This window comes from Daktulosphaira vitifoliae, unplaced genomic scaffold (assembly GCF_025091365.1).
Source record: "Daktulosphaira vitifoliae isolate Bord-2020 unplaced genomic scaffold, ASM2509136v1 Scaffold_1, whole genome shotgun sequence".
Taxonomy (NCBI): domain Eukaryota; kingdom Metazoa; phylum Arthropoda; class Insecta; order Hemiptera; family Phylloxeridae; genus Daktulosphaira; species Daktulosphaira vitifoliae.
In genome coordinates, this window is record NW_026099572.1 from 35093372 (window position 1) to 35115763 (window position 22392).

General features: G+C 26.2%; 1 protein-coding gene across 2 annotated transcripts in view; it reads left to right on the forward strand.

The window, feature by feature from the left end:
* The window catches only part of LOC126906826 (inverted formin-2-like), a 32804-nt gene that overhangs the window by 7673 nt on the left and 2739 nt on the right, over nt 1-22392 (forward strand). For both annotated transcript variants that reach the window (XM_050687715.1, XM_050687724.1), the window contains exons 2-21: nt 1572-1712; nt 13605-13720; nt 14470-14644; nt 15014-15047; nt 16706-16856; nt 17457-18071; nt 18157-18357; nt 18556-18617; nt 18688-18876; nt 18944-19044; nt 19502-19572; nt 19887-19994; nt 20119-20189; nt 20277-20403; nt 20548-20800; nt 20861-20967; nt 21021-21147; nt 21257-21403; nt 21806-21974; nt 22055-22326. In XM_050687715.1, coding sequence (XP_050543672.1) covers nt 1646-1712; nt 13605-13720; nt 14470-14644; nt 15014-15047; nt 16706-16856; nt 17457-18071; nt 18157-18357; nt 18556-18617; nt 18688-18876; nt 18944-19044; nt 19502-19572; nt 19887-19994; nt 20119-20189; nt 20277-20403; nt 20548-20800; nt 20861-20967; nt 21021-21147; nt 21257-21403; nt 21806-21974; nt 22055-22326 — 3163 coding nt within the window. In that variant the 5' untranslated portion in view covers nt 1572-1645. The remainder of the gene's footprint in view (nt 1-1571; nt 1713-13604; nt 13721-14469; nt 14645-15013; nt 15048-16705; nt 16857-17456; nt 18072-18156; nt 18358-18555; nt 18618-18687; nt 18877-18943; nt 19045-19501; nt 19573-19886; nt 19995-20118; nt 20190-20276; nt 20404-20547; nt 20801-20860; nt 20968-21020; nt 21148-21256; nt 21404-21805; nt 21975-22054; nt 22327-22392) is intronic.

Below are 22392 nucleotides of genomic sequence, written 5' to 3' on the forward strand. Positions count from 1 at the left end.
TTTATAAGCTAAGCGACAATTTTGGACGATAAACAATAAGTAATAACAATAAAAAAGATCATATCATACTATAAATATTTCAACAATAAAGTATTCGAAAACAGGAATTTTTGTGAGTGAACAATATGGGCAGTGTCACATATAAATTTCTTTAAATTTCAAAAACACCCCACCCCCAATTTAATTTCTGTGTACGCCACTGCATTGGAACCACGTCCATTAAACTTTAAAAATTCACTTTGCATTTGAGTACTTATAAATGAGTTACTATTGAGCTTCTTTTCAAAATAAGTTTAAAATTCAAAACAAACTTTCAATTTTTTCTCTAGGCACAATAAAATTAGTATATAATAGTTCATTAGATAACTGTTACCTTAATGATTTAACGCTTTTACCCTAAATATTATTTTTTCTGTCGTTGCGCACGTATTCTACGTGCCACTGATCGTTTTATCATTAAAAATGTGGAATGGATACGGTCAACGTCCTTGACTAAGATTGACATGAAATAAAAAAAAGTTGCGACACGCGTGATGATAATATTCCAGTAACTACCATGTCTGGTCATAAGGTTCAGCCATATTTAGATTCGCTCAATGTCGTTCCGGAAAAAAATTTACTGTCAGCTTGGCCATAGGTTTTTCGAAGTAATACCTTAAATTTGATTTTTTAATTGTTAAATTTTGAAACTTCTAGTCAATATATAGTAAGCTCTTAATTTAGCTTTATTTTTCATCAATAAGAATCAATGAAATTTGAAACAACTTGCGAAGTTTACAAACGAGCACAAATATTTTTTGGAATAATTAAGTATTCAAATGTTAACAAAATCTCTACGTTCATTTTAAATAGTGGTGCTAATCAAATTTCATTATTATTTTAAGATAAAATGAAATCAGTTGAAAAGTCGTATTAGAGTCAAAATCAGAGACATATTAAAGAGTTGTTTAAGAAATATATTGGGATTAAAAACGTATCCAGAGATTTTATACTAATAAAATTAAATGTTTGATTTTTCTTATATTTTTAGATATACCCTTGTTGGTCAAAATAAAAATAGTATTTTACATTTAATATTCATTCGACTTGTTAGTAATTAGAATTGATTATTTTTATTTTACTTGTAAGTTGGGTTTGATAATAGATTATTGTTGAATAATCACACGATGTGCTCTATTTGTTTGAATTTTACAGGTTTATTGGGAAAAGCAACTAGGGCGATATAAACTATGTTTTTTTTTGTGCAATATTAGCACAATATTTTTCGTCGGGTCGTGGCGATTGCATTACAAACTTCATTATTTACGGATGTTCACACTACTCGATAATAATGTCACAGTGTCGATCTTCCAAATCGTTTTGTTTTGTCACTTTCACCTCTTGGCGACTGTTATAAATCGAGCGTGGTTTGCCGTGGGCATACGACCGCGGCAAACTGCGCTGTACCGCTAGACGTTTGTGCGAGTGTCAATAGTGTTTATATAGGACAACTCGTGCCGCGGTGCGCTTGCGGTGAATGATATTTACGCATTGTGTTTTAAATGCTCTTTTGCATTATGTTTGTTTTATAGATACACGAACGTGACGATAACAAAAGTGTGTTTTCTGAAGGAATGGCTACTCGGCTGACTATAAAAATCTAGACATGGAGTCTAGAATAGGACTTGATTACATCGTCGAAAACCCCGAGTACACAGCAAAGTTAGCAATAGGTAAGGATATTTTTCGATTTTTTTTTTTTTTTTATTACACCAATTGATTTAAACGTGAAATATATTATCGAAGTTTGAAAAATTAAAATATCGTTGAATATCTTGTTTATTTTTTGTACATTCCAATTCTATGTACCAATTCCTAAGGATTATTATTGTCATTTTTTGTTGTTTTGATACTTTTTTCTTGATATTTTCCTTTATTCGGATATCCAATCGTGATTATAAGCATATAAAGTAAAATTTTATTTTTAAGTATAACATTTCTCATATTTTTAAATTAATCCGACATCAGGTTTAGTAATAAAAAATTTAATAAAATAAAATAATATTACATAGATAATTTAGTAACTTAGTTTTATGATAGCATAATATACTATCATATAATGGTTAAATAAATCATATTTAGAGATTATAAAGCACGCTAAAATTATATTCTAACTGTAATTACTAATTGCAGATATATTTAAAATAGTAGTATCAATCATTGGAAAATATGATGGATTCTTTTTATATTCGTCGATCTATTGTTGTATATCAGTATAATTAAAATGCAGTACAATCCTGAAAGTGATTTAAACCAAGATTATCAGTTTAATAAATATAATTCCATATAAAATTTATTTATTTTTTTGATCTTTAAGTATCTAACAATAATTAGTTCTCGTATATTTAATCAATTAGGTTTAAGTTTAAAATTATAGTTCATTATTTATCATCATTATTTAATCGGAAAAATTTAGAACTTTAATGTTAAACCTAAACCAACTAATTTAGTAAAAATACAAAATTATCAGTTATTAAATTATTTATAAGCAACTTCATTGTACTCAGGGTCACTATTTGAGAAAAATGTTTGGGAGGTGTTGTTTAATTTATCTTTGCCTTTAAAATTATTTTCATATAAAAATAAATATGATTTTTATAAATTTCAAGGGGCTAAACCCTCATTGCACTTCTTCTGTTTGCGGATATGATTGTTCTAACTCATAATTTAGTATCGTAAAATTGTTGTTAATTTTTTGAGCTGTGTATTTTATACTTTAAAATGTATATACATAGCAATATATAGTATAGTATAGTATATATATATGGCTTAAAATTACCAAGGTGCAGAATTGGCTTTAGTAGCAATTAAAAGTCTCAAATCTTGAGTTTATTGAAAAAATAAAATTAATAAAACACTATAACTAACTTGTTTTGATTGTAAATTAAACAATACTGTTGATAAATTAAGTAAATTATATTTAAATTATATCAAAATATATATCTTTATATATATATATATCTGTTCATAACTGCTTCAATTCGGCTTACTTTAAATATGAAGGAATTGTACATTATGTTATTTTATAAAGATATTAGGTAAAAATTAATTTTAATACAATATTCTCTAGGTATTATAACGGCTGCCTTTACTAGATTAAAAAAAAATAAATTTTAAAAGATAAGAGTTCCCCGAAGTACTGATGATAAATGTTTTTAATATTATTGATTTGGTCGAGTGAAATATGCTAACAACAAGTGATAAAATCAATAACTTTTTATTGTTTTCGTCAACCTTGAATAATCTTCTCTTTGTAATGCTCCAGTATGGATTGTCGTTACAGCCATGTAATTTAACAGAAATCGTTACATTTAAAATAACTAGCATTTCAGTTTAAGTGTACATTAGTTATTTCATTAAAATACATACCCGAAAGCATCATCGATGTGTATTCATACAAGTTAGAAGGAAATTTAATCGACGTTGCCCATATAAGCGTTGAATGTAAATGAAAAATAATTAGAATTAATGAATTACTAAACTGTTATTAATACAATGAGGTAATATTAGTCTCGTAAATTTAATTAATCATAAAGATAATTTATTATGTTCAAAATAATAATTATACCCATCAATCAAAAAAGTTCATAAATAAGACTAGGGTAATTTTTTTGGACCTCGATTTAAAAACATTATGTCTTAAGTTTTAGAAAATTATTTTCTTGAGTTTTTTAAGATTATAAAAACTCATTATTTTTTTTTTATTAATCTAACAAATATAATATTGAGTAACTGGCTGGCGTCAAACCGTGGGAGCATGTAGTGGTGCTATAAATCAATTTCGTATTAGAATATTGGGTAATTAAGTCAATATGTAACTTGTTTTAGGTATGTGTAATCTTAGATTGGTAGTATAGATCTACGCGTAGGTGTTAGATCGCTAAAATCAGATGATTGACGTATGTAAGTAGTAAAAACACGAGAGAAAATTCAATTGAAATAAAATTCAACTACCACCGTGTGTGATGTTATTAACAATAATACGTTCCTTGAAAATCTTTAATATAGATTTAAAAGACAAATATTGTGTTAAAATAATACCCATACATTTTTTTACTATACTATCTCTAAGTAAAGTGAGTAACGGGCGTTACTATCCCCTGAAATTGATAACTATTATAATTAATCATCAAACCTTTATTATAATGTATAGATTTCATAATTCACTTTATAGATTATAAAAATAGAAAGCTAATAGAATTATCAAAAAATAATTTACGTTATTTTTGTTAAATCGATCTCTTAAGTTTGACTATACATAAGAATATTTTTATAGTCGTCATTTACATCTTTGCTTTCTATTTATAGCCGTCACTATGAAAAGCGGATTAGAATATATTTCTGGATAATGGAGTGGATTTTAAAAGAAGGTACGGTGTATTTTTTCAAAATTTCTCAAATAGTTGATAGTTTGAATACAAACTGTCAATAAACTAAACACTATTTGACACCAGATATGTTGTATTGGAATTCTTAATTAAAAAAAAAAACTTTTACGTGATGTCGCTAGAATTTTACTCTAAAAATTTGGTCCTAGTGACATATCTCGATATATGCATTGTACATTTCCAAAAGCTTGGAAACCATTCTCCTGTACGCATACGTTTCTTATAAGTTGATGACATCACACGTCGTCTCGTATCTACTTGGCGAAAAAAACCAGTTCCAACGCCTACGCTATTTTTACTGTTAAAAAAATCTAAAACTTCGGCCGTGTACATAATACATTTTGTTGGCCATATTTTATTCAAGTTTTCGACGAATCCGTAAATCTTGTTAGATTTCATTAACATGACCGTAGTCGTCGTACTATTATCATACCAAGTGAGGTTACTTAAACATTACACATCACTAATACTATTTGTAAATAACTCGGTGCAACCGATGAGCCCACGCGCAAATATTATAATGTATATAAAAATAAGTGTCGAATACAATGTGTATTTATATATTTTGCATTGAGCCAGATGTCGGGTTTGTCACAGTTTCCTCGGATAAGCCGTTAATTAATTTTTTTTTATTTGTACTGCATCACACAATTAGTGCGCGTATATAGTAAAAAGTGATAGGCGTATTTGTTTGTATGTGTGTGGTTATTCCATTTAGGGAAATCCTTTTAACGCGCGCATGACCATTATTAAATTATAAATATAATTGAACATAATATTGAGCAATAATTAAGCGAAGTAGCAATAACAAGCATACAATAAAATCTCAATAAAATGTAATATTATTGAACGTGTATGCGGCGACAAAAAGAAAACATGAACGTTAACGTCATAATGTATTCAACTAGACTTAGGAATACATCATAGTAGTTAATTATATTTAAACTGTAATTTAATAGGTCGATTTTGTGTGTAATTTTTTATATTCCTAATAATATGTTTTATTGCATGTTTATCTGTTTACCTTTAGATTACTTAAAATCTATTAGATTTATTAATGTCAATTTTTTAACTACCTACTAAACCAACCAAACCCGTTACTAGAAACATTTAATTAAATTAAAATTATTATTATTATTGTTTTTAGAGTCACTGTGGACAAAATTTATGATATAATACAGTGCTTGGAAAACATAAAAATAAAAGAAACATGAATTTTATTTATAATTCAAACGGGTACTGAATTAACATTCCTAAAATACGTAGGAAGTATTAATAAATGTATAACAATAGAATACACGAAAAAAAGAATCTTGTATATTTTTTATTCAGTATCTATTCAGTATTTTATTTTCATATACGTTTAAATACGTAAAAATAAAAAATAATTATGGTAAACTATATAGGATATAAAGCTTCTTTTTAGTAACAATATTATTATTTATTGAAAAATTTAAAATTTAGCTACTATACAAGAATTTTCATTTTAATTTATCAAATATTAAAACATATGTCCAATAACTGTAATTAAAGAGAGAAAATAGAGCTTTGTTTTGTTATGTTATGTTAAAAAGTAATAAATTTCTTCGAGGAATTATTGAAGAAGGTTGGCATTTATTTTAAGTGTTTTAAAGTATACATTTGTTTGCAACTATGGACATGTAAGACTATATCCGAGGGAATATAGCTATTGTTATTACTGTTATAATAACAGCCCACGGGTGAAGTCAGCAAATAATACTTCCATGCTTAACATTTTATGTAAGTAAAAAATGGAATATTTAAAATCAGAACTCCTATTTGAAAGTATAATAACACATACTTGTAACATAATACAGCTAATTGCTTCATTTCTTTTGATTTTTAAATATATGAATATTAAGCATGCTTAACCATGTGGGTCCGATTACTAAGCATTGTTTTCCGTTCTGTGTTAACTTCTGATCATTTTTTGTAAAAAAACGTAGCTTCCAAAAGGTAAACGACTTAATTTTATTAAAGCTCATACGAAAATTAATTGACTAATGAACATTAGTTGGGGGTCTATTAAAAATATGTGACTATTCCTACTTAATATCACTAAATATAAATTAAAATCGTATTTTAACTGTTTATTGCTTTCTTTCCAGATCTATTTGTCTAAAATAGAGATATTAGGTGGGCGTATGTCCTTCATTATATGTGTCTTGGCCAAGGTTCAGGTTATTAGATTAAATGAGCTATAAAGTATATAATTGTATTAGATCAAAACATTGAATAATACATTTAAATAAATAAAATTGAATGTTAATTCCTCATGTACTTTTTTTTGCCCATTTTCTTCTGTTGTTTCAAAAATCGTAACATTAGCACACCAGTAATTACAATTGTTATATAAAAAAACGGTGACAAATAACTAATAAAAAACTTTCTAAAACATAAAAGTTTGACGTTTTCTTTGATACACCTTATACAGATACACCTTTTAGACGGTAGTAAGTAATGTGTTATACCAAATTATACAGTTGTTATTTGAGTACAATATTTATAATAGTTTGCATTCGTTTTGGCGCATTAATTGTAATATATTCATTTAATATTTATTAGTACATTTAGGTTTCAATTTTTGGAAGTTTAACGATTTTTAAGATTATTCTGTTATTATTTTTGTAAAGACAAAATAACTTTTAGAGAAATAATAGTTATATTAAAATCCATACTGGCACAATTGATACTAAGAATCACTTAATAAGTTCTTATATTCCAAAATTAGAAAGAAAAAATGTTTGTATTTGATAGTGGGGTCCCTAGAAATATTTTTCTAATACAATAAAATAATCCAGCACTCACCGGGTTATATACATGAAAATTGGAATTAGTTTAATGAGATATTTTCATTTTTTTTATAAAAAAAATACATTGTTTAATATTTTCAACAGAATATATATATATAAGGTGTTCAGTAAATAAGGAATTGAATTTTTATTGTTCTCATTGTTTGTAACAATTTATCTGTTTCCTTACTTACTGAACACCTTTTATAATAAAATGAGCTATTGAAGTATATTGGACATTCACAAAACTGTGTGTGTTTATTGTAAATTATTATTAAATATATATACTTTTTAATAACTATTAAAATATTGATTGTACAGAATTATAAAGAAAAAAATATTCTTATCTGATGTTTTTTTGAATTAAACTATGAAGTAATTCTAAAATATCTATTATGAATTTTAATTGAGTAATTATCAAATAAATTGAAGCTAAACTTCTAAGTCTGTCATTACAAAAAAATTACCACAGAAATNAAAAATATCAAAAAAATTACCACAAAAATTTTTAGGTAAATAATTAAATAAAAAACGGTACCACAGTGGTGATGCGGCACGGTACGGACGTAGGATAGTAGGGACAAGTATAGATGATATCTGACAGTGATTAAAATCACTATCATAAGAAACGCTTCGATGCAAATCTGTAGATAGTGTTTAATTCTAAAAAATTGATGCATAATTACAAACCTCAATTCCTATTTCCTTATATCCTTATTAGTAGTTCTTAAATTTAAAGGTATAATTTATGAATAAATATTTATTATAGCAATTAAATATAGTATTATAATATTGTAAATACGGAGAAATAATAAAAATAATAAAGTAGTTTATTTTCTTACTTCAATGAGAAACATGTATAAAAATTAAAGGGTTTGATTAAACTGTCATTGGAATAAAAAATATACTTTTTATACTAAATATACTTTTAAATTATTACAGTTTTAAAGTTCAAAAAAATCATTGCAAAATATTTAACCTCATAATAATAATAATTTTAAACTACTTTTTTTTAATCTTTATAGTTGTTTTTCGTTAAAGTTTATAATAAAAAAAAATTAATTTAGTACCATAACTTTTAGCTCATTGTGCAAGTTTGAAATTAACATAATTGAAAATTTTATGAGAATTAAAAAAAATGGTATTGTTAAAATAAATCAGAAAAGCTCAATATTTTTATTGTAATAGATCAATTAAATAGAAATCATTTCAAGTTGAAACTCATTATCATATTAAACCTAATTCAATAATAAATACATTAAAACATTAGAAATGAATGTTTTTAATTGTCTGTATAGAGAATTTCTTTTCAATTTTTGAGAATAATATCTTTAACTAGATACTAATTGTGATAATTTAACGTATCGTTAAAAAATTGGTCAAGTGAAAGCTAAAAAAATAAATGGCAGCCACAAAAAAAAGAAACACAAAAAAATAATTTTAATATGAATAAGAAATTACTTCTCACGAAGAGAGACTACAGTGATGGGTTACTTGATAATCATTGAAGTTTTTGAATCTAAATAAAATATCAAATGAGTTGAATATTTTTTTCCAATTTAAAAAGAATTAAGAAAAAAATGCAAAAAAATTCATTGCCATTTGGGTCTCGTCTAACTTTGTACCTCAAGCATGAAAGTCGCAAGTGTTACTGAACGGAAACCGTATGTCACATTTCTTCGGTAGTTAAAAATGGCAAATAAAGTTAGTTGAAACTTCAAATTAATTTTTTTCGGCTTCAAATAAAGAAAAAAATGTAAATAAGTTTAACTTTCTATACTATTTCAATTAGATTTATTACTATTTAGGAAAATCAATGTACTCCCCTTGTATTGTATTTTAATATACAATTTTTTGAGATTTTTTTTGGTTAAATGAATATGCTAGAAAATACAAATATTTTATTTTACGGTTTAAAATACCAACTGCAAATTAAGTAAACATATAAGGTTATTTGACCTTCATTTGGCTCCAGACGATCATCATGATTAGAACAAATGTATTTGCTACTTAATTATAAACTCAATGTATTTTCTTTATTCGACTTATTTCTTAATTTGGCATATTCCATTCAGATTTAATAGACATAAAATGACATTGGTTTACTATGTTTAGAAAGTTAACTCATAATATGTCATATTTAGTTGTCATAGAAGTTATGAGTGACAGATGTAATTAATATTTTTTGTTTGTTACTGTAAAGTGATGAACTACATATATTTCACTATTTATTGTATGAAAATTTATTATATCGATGCACTACATAAAAACTTTATAGAATAACTATTTACTAGAAAGTTTAAAGTTGATTAAAATTAAATTAATTTAGATAAATTTTTTTAATAAAATATTCTATGGTGTGTTAATTTTAGCTTCTAGCGTAATTGAGAAAGCATTGATTTTACTATGATGTGCATTTTTTTTGCCGGTACATGAAAAGTCTCAGTTCTTTTTAATTTGATATAAATTAATAAAATACTTTGACCTTATCTTCTATATGTAAATGGCAGCCGTATTTAAAAAACATGCCATTTTTTCATAAAAATTGTCAATACTATTTTCTCAACTTTATATTGTTAGTAAAATGTATGTATAAATGAAATATTTTAGTATTTTATACATGTTCTTTTCGTTCTAATTATTTACAAATTCCCCTTATGTAGGGGAGTTAATCTTGAAATAAACTTATAAAAACTATAACTATTTCAACTATCACGTTCCTAAACACGGTATTAACTTTTGAAAATGTTACGGAAATATTGCGTCCTTTAAATATATGTTAAATTAAAGTTTATGATACGTACTATAAGTTAAAAAATGTTTTTGTGACTCCTTATCTTCTACATCTAAATGCACTTGAAGTTGTACAAAAAATGTTATTTTTGTAAAATGATAATTGTTTTTCGTGTAGTTATAAATATTTAAAAAATTATTTATGTTTATACTATAGATAAAATAGTATAAAAATTTGTATGAGAGATAAGTACAAGAGGGTACTTATCATCCCTCTTCAGGTTGGTTAACCCTCTTTTACATAAAAAATACGATTTAAATGTTAATTTTAAATATTTACAGGTAGAATTTTTGCAAGTTTAATTGTTCCAATAAGAAATTAACAATAAGCGCAGTACTGTGCCAACAATGGCAGCCAAGTACTTACTGTAAATACAAAATCAGTACTTAAACAATACGTACTATACTAATACAAATTAGCCAATAGTCAGTTGCCAGTACTGATAAAATACTTCATTTGTAGTCAATACTTGTACTTAACCATAATTTCTGCTTTGGTACATCTAATATATATATATATTAAAAAGAAGGGTGCTGCCTTATACAAAAAAATATGTTCCAACTACAAATATGTTTATTATAAATTAAAATTTCATAACTAAAATTATAATTAAATAATGAGGTCAATTAATAGAACTTTCTTTCCTTTTAGCTTCAATGCGATGCTGGGAAGGTATTAGTTTTACTAGGATGTGTCTGTAACCACTTTTTCTCAGCTCTCACCGAACGAATTTCTTTCAACGATACGTCAAAAAATCACAAATTGTATCTAGTCGAAAATATTACCCTCAAAAATTGTAAAAATTTCCCTCGTTCCCTGTAAATGGGGAAATCTCCAAAAAAAATTACAAATTTAAAAATCGCTAATTTACAACATTTTGTCAATTATTTTTACTGAAAACTACCATAATTTTTTCAAAAATGACCACATCAATATAATTTTTTTTATAGATGCACGATGTCTTTACCTATCATTTGGTAATTTTTTTTTTATAAATCTGACCCTATATCCGCCAACAGGGGAGGGGTTCAAAATGACAACTTTATCACAAAAATTTAACTTTTGAAAGTGTACCGGAAATACTGACACTTTTTATATACCTTAAATTAATCCTATATAATATACTTTATTAAGGAAAAAAAATTTTTATTTAGTCTTCACGGTGAAAATGGCCACCGTATGCTATTTCTGTGTTAAAATTATCGATTTTATATTTTACATTTTAAACTTTAAAATGTTATAACTTTTTGAAAAATGTGTGGATAAATACAATTTTTTTATGTGAAATAATATTTTAATATTTCTTTCATTCGACATACTTTTTTTATAAGTGTAATATGTGAATAAATATATTACACTTATAAATCATAAAACTTGTAATCAGGATATAAATAAGGAAATAGGGGATCATATAGCTTTTGGAATAAACCATCAATTTTTTTAAATTAATCACTATCTAATGATTTGCATCGAAGCGTATTTTATGATAGTGATTTTAATCACTGTTAGATATCATCTATNTTGGAGTAAACCATCAATTTTTTAAAATTAAACACTATCTAATGATTTGCATCGAAGCGTTTTTTATGATAGTGATTTTAATCACTGTTAGATATCATCTATACTTGTCCCTACTATTCTACGTCCCCACTGTGCCGCGACACCACTGTGCTGGGTTTTTTATTAGATAAATCTATACTTATAGTTTTGGTAAACGTTGCATAGAGGTAACAAAATTTATAACTACTCTATAATTTTTATAATTTTCCGTAAGTATTACAATATAAAATTATTGAATATCAATATTTCATACTAAATTAAAATTACTAGAATTAGTATTTATTTATGTGTTATCATTATAAATCATAGAACTTGTAATCAAAATAGAATTTAGGAAGTAGAGGATTATATTACTTTTAGAATAATCTAGTAATTCTTTCTAAAAATTTATCGCTATAAAAAGATATATATATATATTTAAATTATATACAAAATTAATTAATAATTATCTGTAATTCTTAGTTTTTAATTTTTTTTGTATCATGCAATATATTAATTATAGCAAAACAATGGCTAATATTTAAAAGTTATTTTTACCAACCTAGTCTTTTTTTATTTAAATTTTACTTTAAAGCTTATAAAATTTTGTAGATTTTTATTTTTGGTGTGACCTGCTAAATTAGTTGATGATTACCCATCGAATGGTTTGTAGTGCTATTAACATTAACTAAACTTTTTTTTTCATTATAATTGTGGGTATTGTTTTAAAAATGAATTCATAAAGCGTAGGTAGGGGATAGTGCATTACAATAGTAATATTTGGCAACGCTATCAAGCAATAAAGTACATTGGATACGTAGAAAAAATACGCCTAGGCAGCTATTTAAATATCTGTTAATTAGTGTATGTATAATTGTGGGTGTAACTTGCAGGTTTATTTTTTATAATGTATTATGTAGTGTTAATTTGTACTGATGTAGAGATATTTTCTGTATAGCATCTGACAGTGCGTTAAAGTTAATTTAACTTAAAAGACTTCTTGAATAGCTCGTGAAAGTATACATGTACAATGGAATGTATATATATAAATTAAAATAATAAAACAATTATTTGTATAAAATTTGTAACATTTTTAGCTACATAAAAATTCTAATTGTCGATAACTAAAATCAATTATTTTTAATATTTAATATTTAAATTAAAACATTTTTAAAACCATGGCTTTTTAAATTTTGATCTTCATGTATAATTTTAAATTACATCCATCCATTGCTTATCGTCTATTCATGTTGGATCGAATATTAAAGTCTATTAAATATATCAAAGTGTATTAATCTCACCGCATCTCAAGTATTTCTGTCAAAAATAAATGTTCACAAATTTAATTCTGTCAAAACATCGCATTAATTTTGACGACATAGCTTCCGTATCAACAACTATGTCATTCTATAGGAAATTTCAAAAGATATTACATTAATGTTCAGTTAGTTTTATTACATTTTTTACCGAAGCAAATGTATATTATCGTTGTATCAATGCCGTTGTAAATTAATATATGGTATCACAGAAACTATATAAACGATATACTATACATTCAACTAGTGTTGGTCCAAAAAATCGTTCTTTTTATGACTTGTCCAATTAAGGCGAACAATTATAAAAATCAACGTGTTTTATGACGTCGCCATTAAACGTATAATTGTATACAAGCAAAGAGTTGATTATTACAAACAATCAATTGATTTGGCATGTCTAACTGTATATTACTAGGAATATAATTCATATTGTGAATTTTATTTGAAAAATTAATTATTTATAGTTATGTAGTATAATAATAATGTAATTATACAATAATTAATCACTACATACACTCATAATATTAAAAAGTGGTTAGGGATATGACAAATATTGTTTAGTAGTTGTAATAATCAATTGTATTTATGGATCTGTACTAACACTTATGTCTATTCGTTGATAGATGTATACTTTTGTGAGTCATAAATGATATTATTACTGCTAATATCTTTTGTGTAATTTAATTAATGTTTGCAATTTATAATCATGTTTCAGCTTTAGACACCAATAATGTCACTGTAAAAAAGCAAGTATTGGAATTACTCTCTGCACTATGTGTGTACAATATAGAAGGTCATGCCAGAGCACTTGATACCCTTCAGCACTTTAAGGCAAGTATACCATAATTGATGTTACCATTATTACCTACCTAAAGTGCTTTATTAATGACTTCTGTTTGTTAGTATTCAAGATGAATATAATCTTAAAAGAAACAGAATAATTTAATAAACATTTTTATTTTATCACTTTATTAATTTGCATCATACTATGTAAGTAGTCTTTTTTAATATTTGGATTATTCAAGAATAAATTACAAAGACAATTTTATACTAATTTAAATCTATATACCCATTTTTTATTTTATAACTTCAAAATGTTTTTAAATGTGTATCTATTTCATATTTGAAAAGCTACCCACCATTTTTTAATACATAATTAGAAAATTATTCTTGGTGGTTGATTAGCAGTAATAATAAAATTTTACCTACTACGCGAATTATAATCAATTAAACAAATAAATAGATGTCTGTTACTTCATAGGGTTATATTAACCTTTCATTAAAAAGAACAATAATAAAAATGCATCTTAACTGATATTATCTAGGCAATACAAATACATATACTTACAACCAATTATCCATTGTAGGCTTTAAAACAATAAATATGAGTAAAAACTCTTGGAATAACATATCTAATGGTCTAAATGTGTATATATATATATATCGATATACATAACATATATCGTTAACTGCATATCCACTGGTTTTGCACAAGAAATATTTTACATTACAAATAATAAAGAACTTGCAATTGTACTGTTGCATTTGAAACTGTGTTATTATTATTGTTATCGTTATAGGAGCAGAAAAATGAAAGGTACAAGTTACAATTTGTTGTTCGCGAATTACAATGGGCGCTGGCCAAAGGCAAAGAGACGACAGACTATCAAACCGCTATAGTGGCCTTTATTAATTGTATCATTATATCAACCCCGCAACTTCGAAATAGAATAAGGATTCGTAACGAATTCATCGGTGAGGAAAAGATTTTACTTAGAAAATTATTATGAACTTTTTGATTAGTATTTAGCAAAATGTTATGAAGAATTATTTCGGTTGTAATTTATAATTATAAAATCTATTACTAATATCAACTCGTTTCACTAAAAATCGTTCATGATTCATTGCGTTTTCATATTCTGTATAAATTGTTTTCACTTTAAAAGTTTTTTGTATATTGTGCAACATTTGCTAGTTGAAAAAATTAATACAATAACATTATACTTGATTTTTATTGGCTCTATGAATTTTAAATTTTATAAACATTTTTTTTCATGTTAAATACCAACTTATTGTCTATTAAGTAATAAATTGTTTAATAATTGCATTATTTTTATTTTTCAGGTCTTAAACTGCTGCCGATACTGACCGAACTAAGGTATATATACAGATTATGTAAATTAGTTATAAAAAATAAACGTTTAGGTCGTTCAACCTATTCGTTTTACATATTATAGAGCTTGTAATAACTTATAAGTAACCATATATTCCTTGGTTTTCACAATATTCTGTTACACGTTATTCTTGTTGAATTACCGTTTGTTAAAAAACAATGTTTTTAATGACATAACTTGAATGACAAGCGTCTTTATAGTAACATTCTGTGTAACATGGACCAATTAGTCATCTAAGCCATTGACAGTACCATTTTTTTTTTTTTTTGGTATTCACTGTGCATAAAAATAAACATTCTTAAACACACATAGTATACACTATAACATAAATTTGTCTTAAATTTATTTTTACATTTAGACAAATAAAATGACTATTTGGTGTTTGTTACTAATATAAATTATACATNCCACAGCCTAACAACAAGGTCGATGTCTTTACTAGACTCTACGAATAAATTTTGATTTTACTTTCATTGACTGATTTTATTTGTGATATAAAAAAAGTAAATTAATTCACTTTTGTGTGTGTGCGTTTTGATTTTTATAAGGAAAGAAGCTGTACATAACGCAGATCTAGGAGTACAACTTGACGTATTTGATGAACAACGAGAAAACGANACCTTGTTATATTAGGCATTTTATCAATAGTAGCTTGACGGAGAAGACTTTTTTTAAAAGCGCGTACATGGTAAAAATATCGTAACAGAAATGATGCTAATGTTTTTTCTGATGAATTTCTATTAGAATACAAAATTTTAATACAATTACTTGATTGAAATATTCTGCCGTTTTTACATTCTGGTGTCCAAAAAAAGACGTTTCGGTTGGCCGCATAGGTTCTGTATAAATTATTTATAGACAAACTGCTTCCTACTATACAGCTTGCAATAATAATACCAGAACGGCGTTTGTTGTCGTTCTAAACCCTTCACGCAAGATTGCCACAACATAATAATCGATTTTAATAATAATCTTCATCCATTCATCGACCCTTTTTTTTAAATTTATCCTATAGTTTAATATATTTGTATAATCTCTTGTAAACATACAAGACAGCTGCTGCACCTATAGGTTGGGTTATGTAGCACTGATTGTTGAGAAGTGGCTGTTATCTTTAGATTATTATTGTCAAAAGAATAAAATATTTTTTTTTAGTTATAGTTTTACAGTGTTAACTAGTATATTAAAGTATATTTCTAAAAGATGTTCATTATCTTTTTATGATTTTGAAAAAGAATCTTCTCTATATAATATTCATTGCGTGGGCCGCAAGCCAAATAACTTGTATAATAATAATAATAATAATAGTAGTAGTATATAAGAGTATAAACGAGCAAGCTACTACTGTTGCATTACGACTGGCACTATTTAGAGTTGTGCTGGAGTCCAGAATTAAATATACGAGAATAGTATCCCGATGAAGTCGTAGTCAACGGTGAGAAAAAAATCAACTTCCGTAGTCGCCGAATAATAACGATCACTATTTTCAACAACACCAGTCGTCCACAGCCTAACAACAAGGTCGATGTCTTTACTAGACTCTACGAATGAATTTTGATTTTACTTTCATTGACTGATTTTATTTGTGATATAAAAAAAGTAAATTAATTCACTTTTGTGTGTGCGTTTTGATTTTTATAAGGAAAGAAGCTGTACATAACGCAGATCTAGGAGTACAACTTGACGTATTTGATGAACAACGAGAAAACGACGAATCGCAAATTCTTGATGTACCTTTTCGTGGTGTTGACATCAATTCTCACGTGGATTTATTTTATGCCATTTTAAGACAGGTAATTATTACAATAGTTGTAACACTAATTAAAATAAATACAATTTTATTTGATGATGAAAAATATCTTAAAATATAACTAATTTAAATAAAAACTATTAATGATTTAATCTATATTAATATTTCTATTCTGTAATTATGATGAATGTAAAAATATTGAATATTGATTATAATTTTTTTTTAATTTAAAATCTTTGTTAGTATTTTAAAAATTATAGTAAGGTTAAGGTCTTTAGAAAAACAAAATTACTATAAAGTATATTACAATTCACTTGTATTCAATTTAGTTTTTGAAATTTTTTCAGTACCATTTAATGTTTGAATTTTTAAAAGCGCTAAAAATATAATAAGTTTATCTATTAAAAAATAGTGTTTTAATCATTTTTGTAAAAAAAATTGAAACAAAACAAAAGACTATAATTGAAATTTTAATCAATTGAGAGTTTTGGAATTTGAAGTTTGACAATACAGCAAAAATTTATACTATACTATACTATACTTATATTTCATAAATTCTTCGCAAAAATCATCATCTATAATTTTATCTTCTATAACATATATGAATGTTATAAGTCACTGTATTATATTTTTTGTTTTTTAGATAGCAGATACGCCACAAGAAATACCATTTTTGAGTATTTTACAACATCTATTAAGAATTGATCCTCGAGAAGCTGTCAGTGATATAATTTGGGATACGGCGGAGACATTAGTACATCGCTCGACATTGCTGGAAAATAGACAAGACGCCTCTCGGTTATTGCGCACTCCTAGTGTTTTAGGTCAAAGTCAACCTAGGGATGTTGGTTTGCGAGTATGCTGTTGTGGCCGTAAGCAATCGTTAGGACAATCTAATGTGACATCACCATTATCTGTCACTTCATCTACTCCACCAATTCCACCACCTCCACCTCTTCAATCTGGAAATCTTCCTCCACCTCCACCTCCTCCACCTCCGTTGATGGGCGTACCATCACCTCCGGCACCACCTCCATTCTTCCCCCAAAATCAACACACAAATTCAAGTGAACTTGAATCTCAACAATCAATTAAACGGTCACTTGAAATGGGGAATAATGGGTCTTCTAACATCGTAGATGCACCGCCTCCTCCACCTCCGGAGTCTAAAATTGCAAAACTATTACCTCAACAGGAAACACCAACACCTAAAACCAAAATGAAAACTATTAATTGGAATAAAATACCTGATAATAAGGTAGACGTTATAATATTTTGTCCATACATTGTATGGTTATATAAAATTGAATTAAACTTAGCTTTTAAAATGAATACGATAATAGGTTGTTGGACGTCATAATATTTGGTCACTTGTAGCTAGAAGCCATCAAAATTCACCTATGCCTGATCTTGATTGGTCAGAAATGGAAGGTTTGTTTTGTCAACAAACTCCAGTTGCTCCGTCAAACCAAAGTGGCTATTTGAATTTCAGGACCGGACAAGATAATGGCGATTGTGATAAAAAACGAAAAGAACCGACTGAGGTAGTATATATAATTTTTATTTAAAATTTAAATAAATAATAGTACATAAAATGTACCACGATATTCTGAAAATTTACCGCAAGAAAAATATGTAGATTTGTCAGAACATTCTGGGACACCCTCTATAATAATAATAATTTTTATTTTGAAACCAATTATAACATTACATATAATGATATAATATATAAATATTTTTAGATAGTATTATTGGATGGAAAAAGAAGTCTGAATGTTAATATATTCTTAAAGCAATTCCGAAGGTATTAATTTGATTTTTGAAAATTTATGTTATTTAAAAATTACATTTTTTATTGTATTTTATGATTTTAGTTCGAATGAAGATATTGTACAATTAATTCGAGATGGTGAACATGACGATATAGGAGCAGAAAAACTTCGTGGTTTATTAAAAATTCTGCCAGAATTAGATGAGTTAGAGATGCTCAGAGCATTTGATGGAGACAAGACTAAATTAGGTAACGCTGAAAAATTCCTACTGCAACTTATTGACATTTCCAAGTAAGAATTAACCTCAGTTAAATTTTCACACTATTTACTAGTGTTTAATAACCTTAATGATATTTAGTTACAAATTACGGATTGAAAGTATGTTATTAAAAGAAGAATTCGCTTCAAATATGAGTTACCTCGAACCAAGTATAAATTCAATGATTGTTGCCGGAGAAGGTAAAAATATTGTTGATTTAAAATGAATTATGTATATATATATTATATTTAACTTATAAATTCTTCAATGTATAATATTAATAAACTCGAATTAAATAAGGTATAAAATTTTTTCTTTTTTTATTAAAAATGATAATAGTTACTTTAATATTGTTAGAGTATATATCTAAAAAGTCCATGTCCGCTTAATTATACGTTTCTTAACGTTAACGTAAAAAATGTTTAAATTCGTTGAAAAAACATCGTTTTGTTGCAACAAAACTATTTGTTGAGTTAAGTAAATGAAAAATTTAAGTTTATTACCAAATTTTTGAATTAGATGTTTAAAAATATTTATATTATTAATGTATAGAATTTCTTCATTATAATGTACAATTTAGTATATACTTCACACAAACTAAAATTTTAATGAGTTTGTAATTTTGGTATTTTATATAAAACTTATTTATAATTTTAGATTTGATGACGAATAAACGCTTCCAAGAAGTCTTATACATGGTCTTATGTGCTGGAAATTTTTTGAATTTTGTAAGTAATTTCTTAATATAATACTTTTTATTATTAATTTATCCTTTCATCCTTTAAGTAATTTTTGGGTCAAATATTATGCAGTTTGTCCTGTTGATAAAAAGTGGGGTTGTGACTCAAATACTAGGCTTATCTCACACCCATTACATAGAGCTACAAGTAATCAATGTTAATCCGTTTAAAATGCGTGCCAAATATCATCACCTTAACAACTCTATAAATCTACGAATAAAAATAAAAATAAAAAATAACTTTACTTTAAATAGATAAACAAATAATATTATTATAATATTTAAAAGATTTTATTTTATCAGGGAGGATATGCTGGAAAGGCTGCAGGAGTTAAGTTGAGTTCATTGCAAAAACTTACAGACATAAGAGCCAACAAACCGGGAATGAACCTCATACATTATGTCGCTTTAGTAAGTAAAGACATATAAAACTGTTTCATTATGTTATAAAACTAGCAAATAATTTATTGCGCTAAATATTAATTGTGTTAAAATTTGGAATATTTTAATCATTTATTTACTTTTGTTCTTAAAGCAAGCTGAAAAAAACCGAAAAGACTTACTCAAGTTTCCAAATGAGATGTCTGTATTAGAAGAAGCTACAAAGTAAGATTGATTATTCAGATTAAATTAAGTATGAATATAGTCAATAAATAGCATAAAATATTAATTTATAAATAAATACTTATTCAGGACAACTGTAGAACAGCTACAAAATGAAATAATTGCGTTAGATTCAAGGTTTAAAGTTGTACGAAAACAAATTGAACTTCCTAACACAGAGCAAGATATTAAAAATCAGATGATTGATTTTCTTAAGGTTAATATAAACTTTATTTTCGTATATATTATATTAACTGAAGTTGGTTGGCGTTAAATTAACCTTTTGTTTGATAGTCCGATTAAAGAAAAAAATAAAAATTACACTTTAAGTGTAAGTTTGACTAATGTGTCTTTAATACAGATAGCCGAAAATCAAGTTGGAAGTTTGCAAAACGACATCGCTGAATTAGAATCAATGAGAAAAACGTTGGCAGATTTCTTTTGTGAAGATGTAAATGCGTTTAAACTTGAAGAATGTTTTAGGATAGTTCATAGTTTCTGTCTGAAATTCAAATTAGCTGTAGCAGAAAATGAACGAAGAAAAGCACAAGAAGAACAAGCTTTGGCTAGACGCCGCCAAAGAGAAGAGCAATTATCTGTTAAAAAACGATTCTGTAAATTAAAAAAACAAATTTTTCGTAAAATATTTTTTGATTTCTATTTTTTTTTTTTAGTAACAAATGACCAACAAATTAATGGATCGGAAACTGAAAGTAACATTGTTGATTCAATTTTATATGATATTCGATCTGGATTTACACATAAAAAAAGTTTTGACAAAGTTAGTATTAATTAAATATACTTTTTTAAAGTTTTTAACGCAATTGATTTTAGGGTAAAAGGCCACACAATCCAAATACAGAAGAGGATAATGTATCGATGACAGGTTCACCGGCAGTTGTTAGAAGAAGATTAGGAACCATTGATAACAGTAACAAAGAAGATCAAAATTTATCACCTGGTAAAATTCAATACAATTTTTTTTTATTATTAATTTGTATAAAAAATGAGAATTACAAATTATTGTTATAATTCATCTTTTAATTTCTCTTTTTTTTTTATGATTAAAGATGTAACTCCTAATGGAAGTTTACGCCGTAGAAGAAGTCGTGTACCATCAGAAGATGACGAAGTTACGTTAATGGATTTCTTAAGAACATCAAATCAAGATACCCCTCCTATATCTAATACACACAGAAAATCTTGGGGGAGCTTAGGTAAAATAATTTTTAAATAATATAATATATCATTTAGTCACTATAATTGAAATTGATGGTAATATATACTTATACTTGGTTCAAATTGTATTTTACTTTATTTATATTTATCTTATTTATATAAAAAAAAACTATATAAATTAAGCAAGTCTTAAAATGGTAACAATAAGTAAATAAATAAGTTATATACATTTTTCTTATTTAAATTGATNATACTTGGTTCAAATTGTATTTTACTTTAATTATATTTATCTTATTTATATAAAAAAAAACTATATAAATTAAACAAGTCTTAAAATGGTAACAATAAGTAAATAAATAAGTTATATACATTTTTCTTATTTAAATTGAAGATTAAGTCTGATAAAAAAAAAAATTAATATTATTTTATAACATACATAGATCGATCTTGGGCACGAAGAATTCGAGGAAGTGGTAAAAAAAGACCAGACTTATTAAGTGCTGATTTCGGTGCTGATAGAGAACGTGCAAATTCGCCATCACCATTAGTAGAAACTAAATCAATTACATCTACTACAGCTTCAACTCCTGAAGAAGAAACGAAACCAAAGTATTTAATTTCAGCATTTTATTTAATTATTTTTAACCTTGGTAATTTTTTAATAATATATTAAATTATTGTTTAAATAGAGCATGGAGGCAAAAAATCGAAGCTTGGCTACATGAAAATGAGAAGGAAGAAAAAGATTCTGATGAATTACGACGAAAAGCTCAGCGTGTGCAAAGTAACAGAAGATCATTAGAAAATGATTCAGAAAGTGATGGTCGTAGTAGTATATTAGATACATTACCTGAAGGTAAATTAGCGAATTCAAAGAATGATGGATATAAGCGAGTATACTCAGATTGGCGTCCAACTATTGAAAAAACAGACGTTGTAGGCGTTATGGAAGCGATTGCTGGTAATACTAATGTTCATTATAAAAAAAACTTCAATGATTTTTAATGAAATTTTAATAAATGAATAA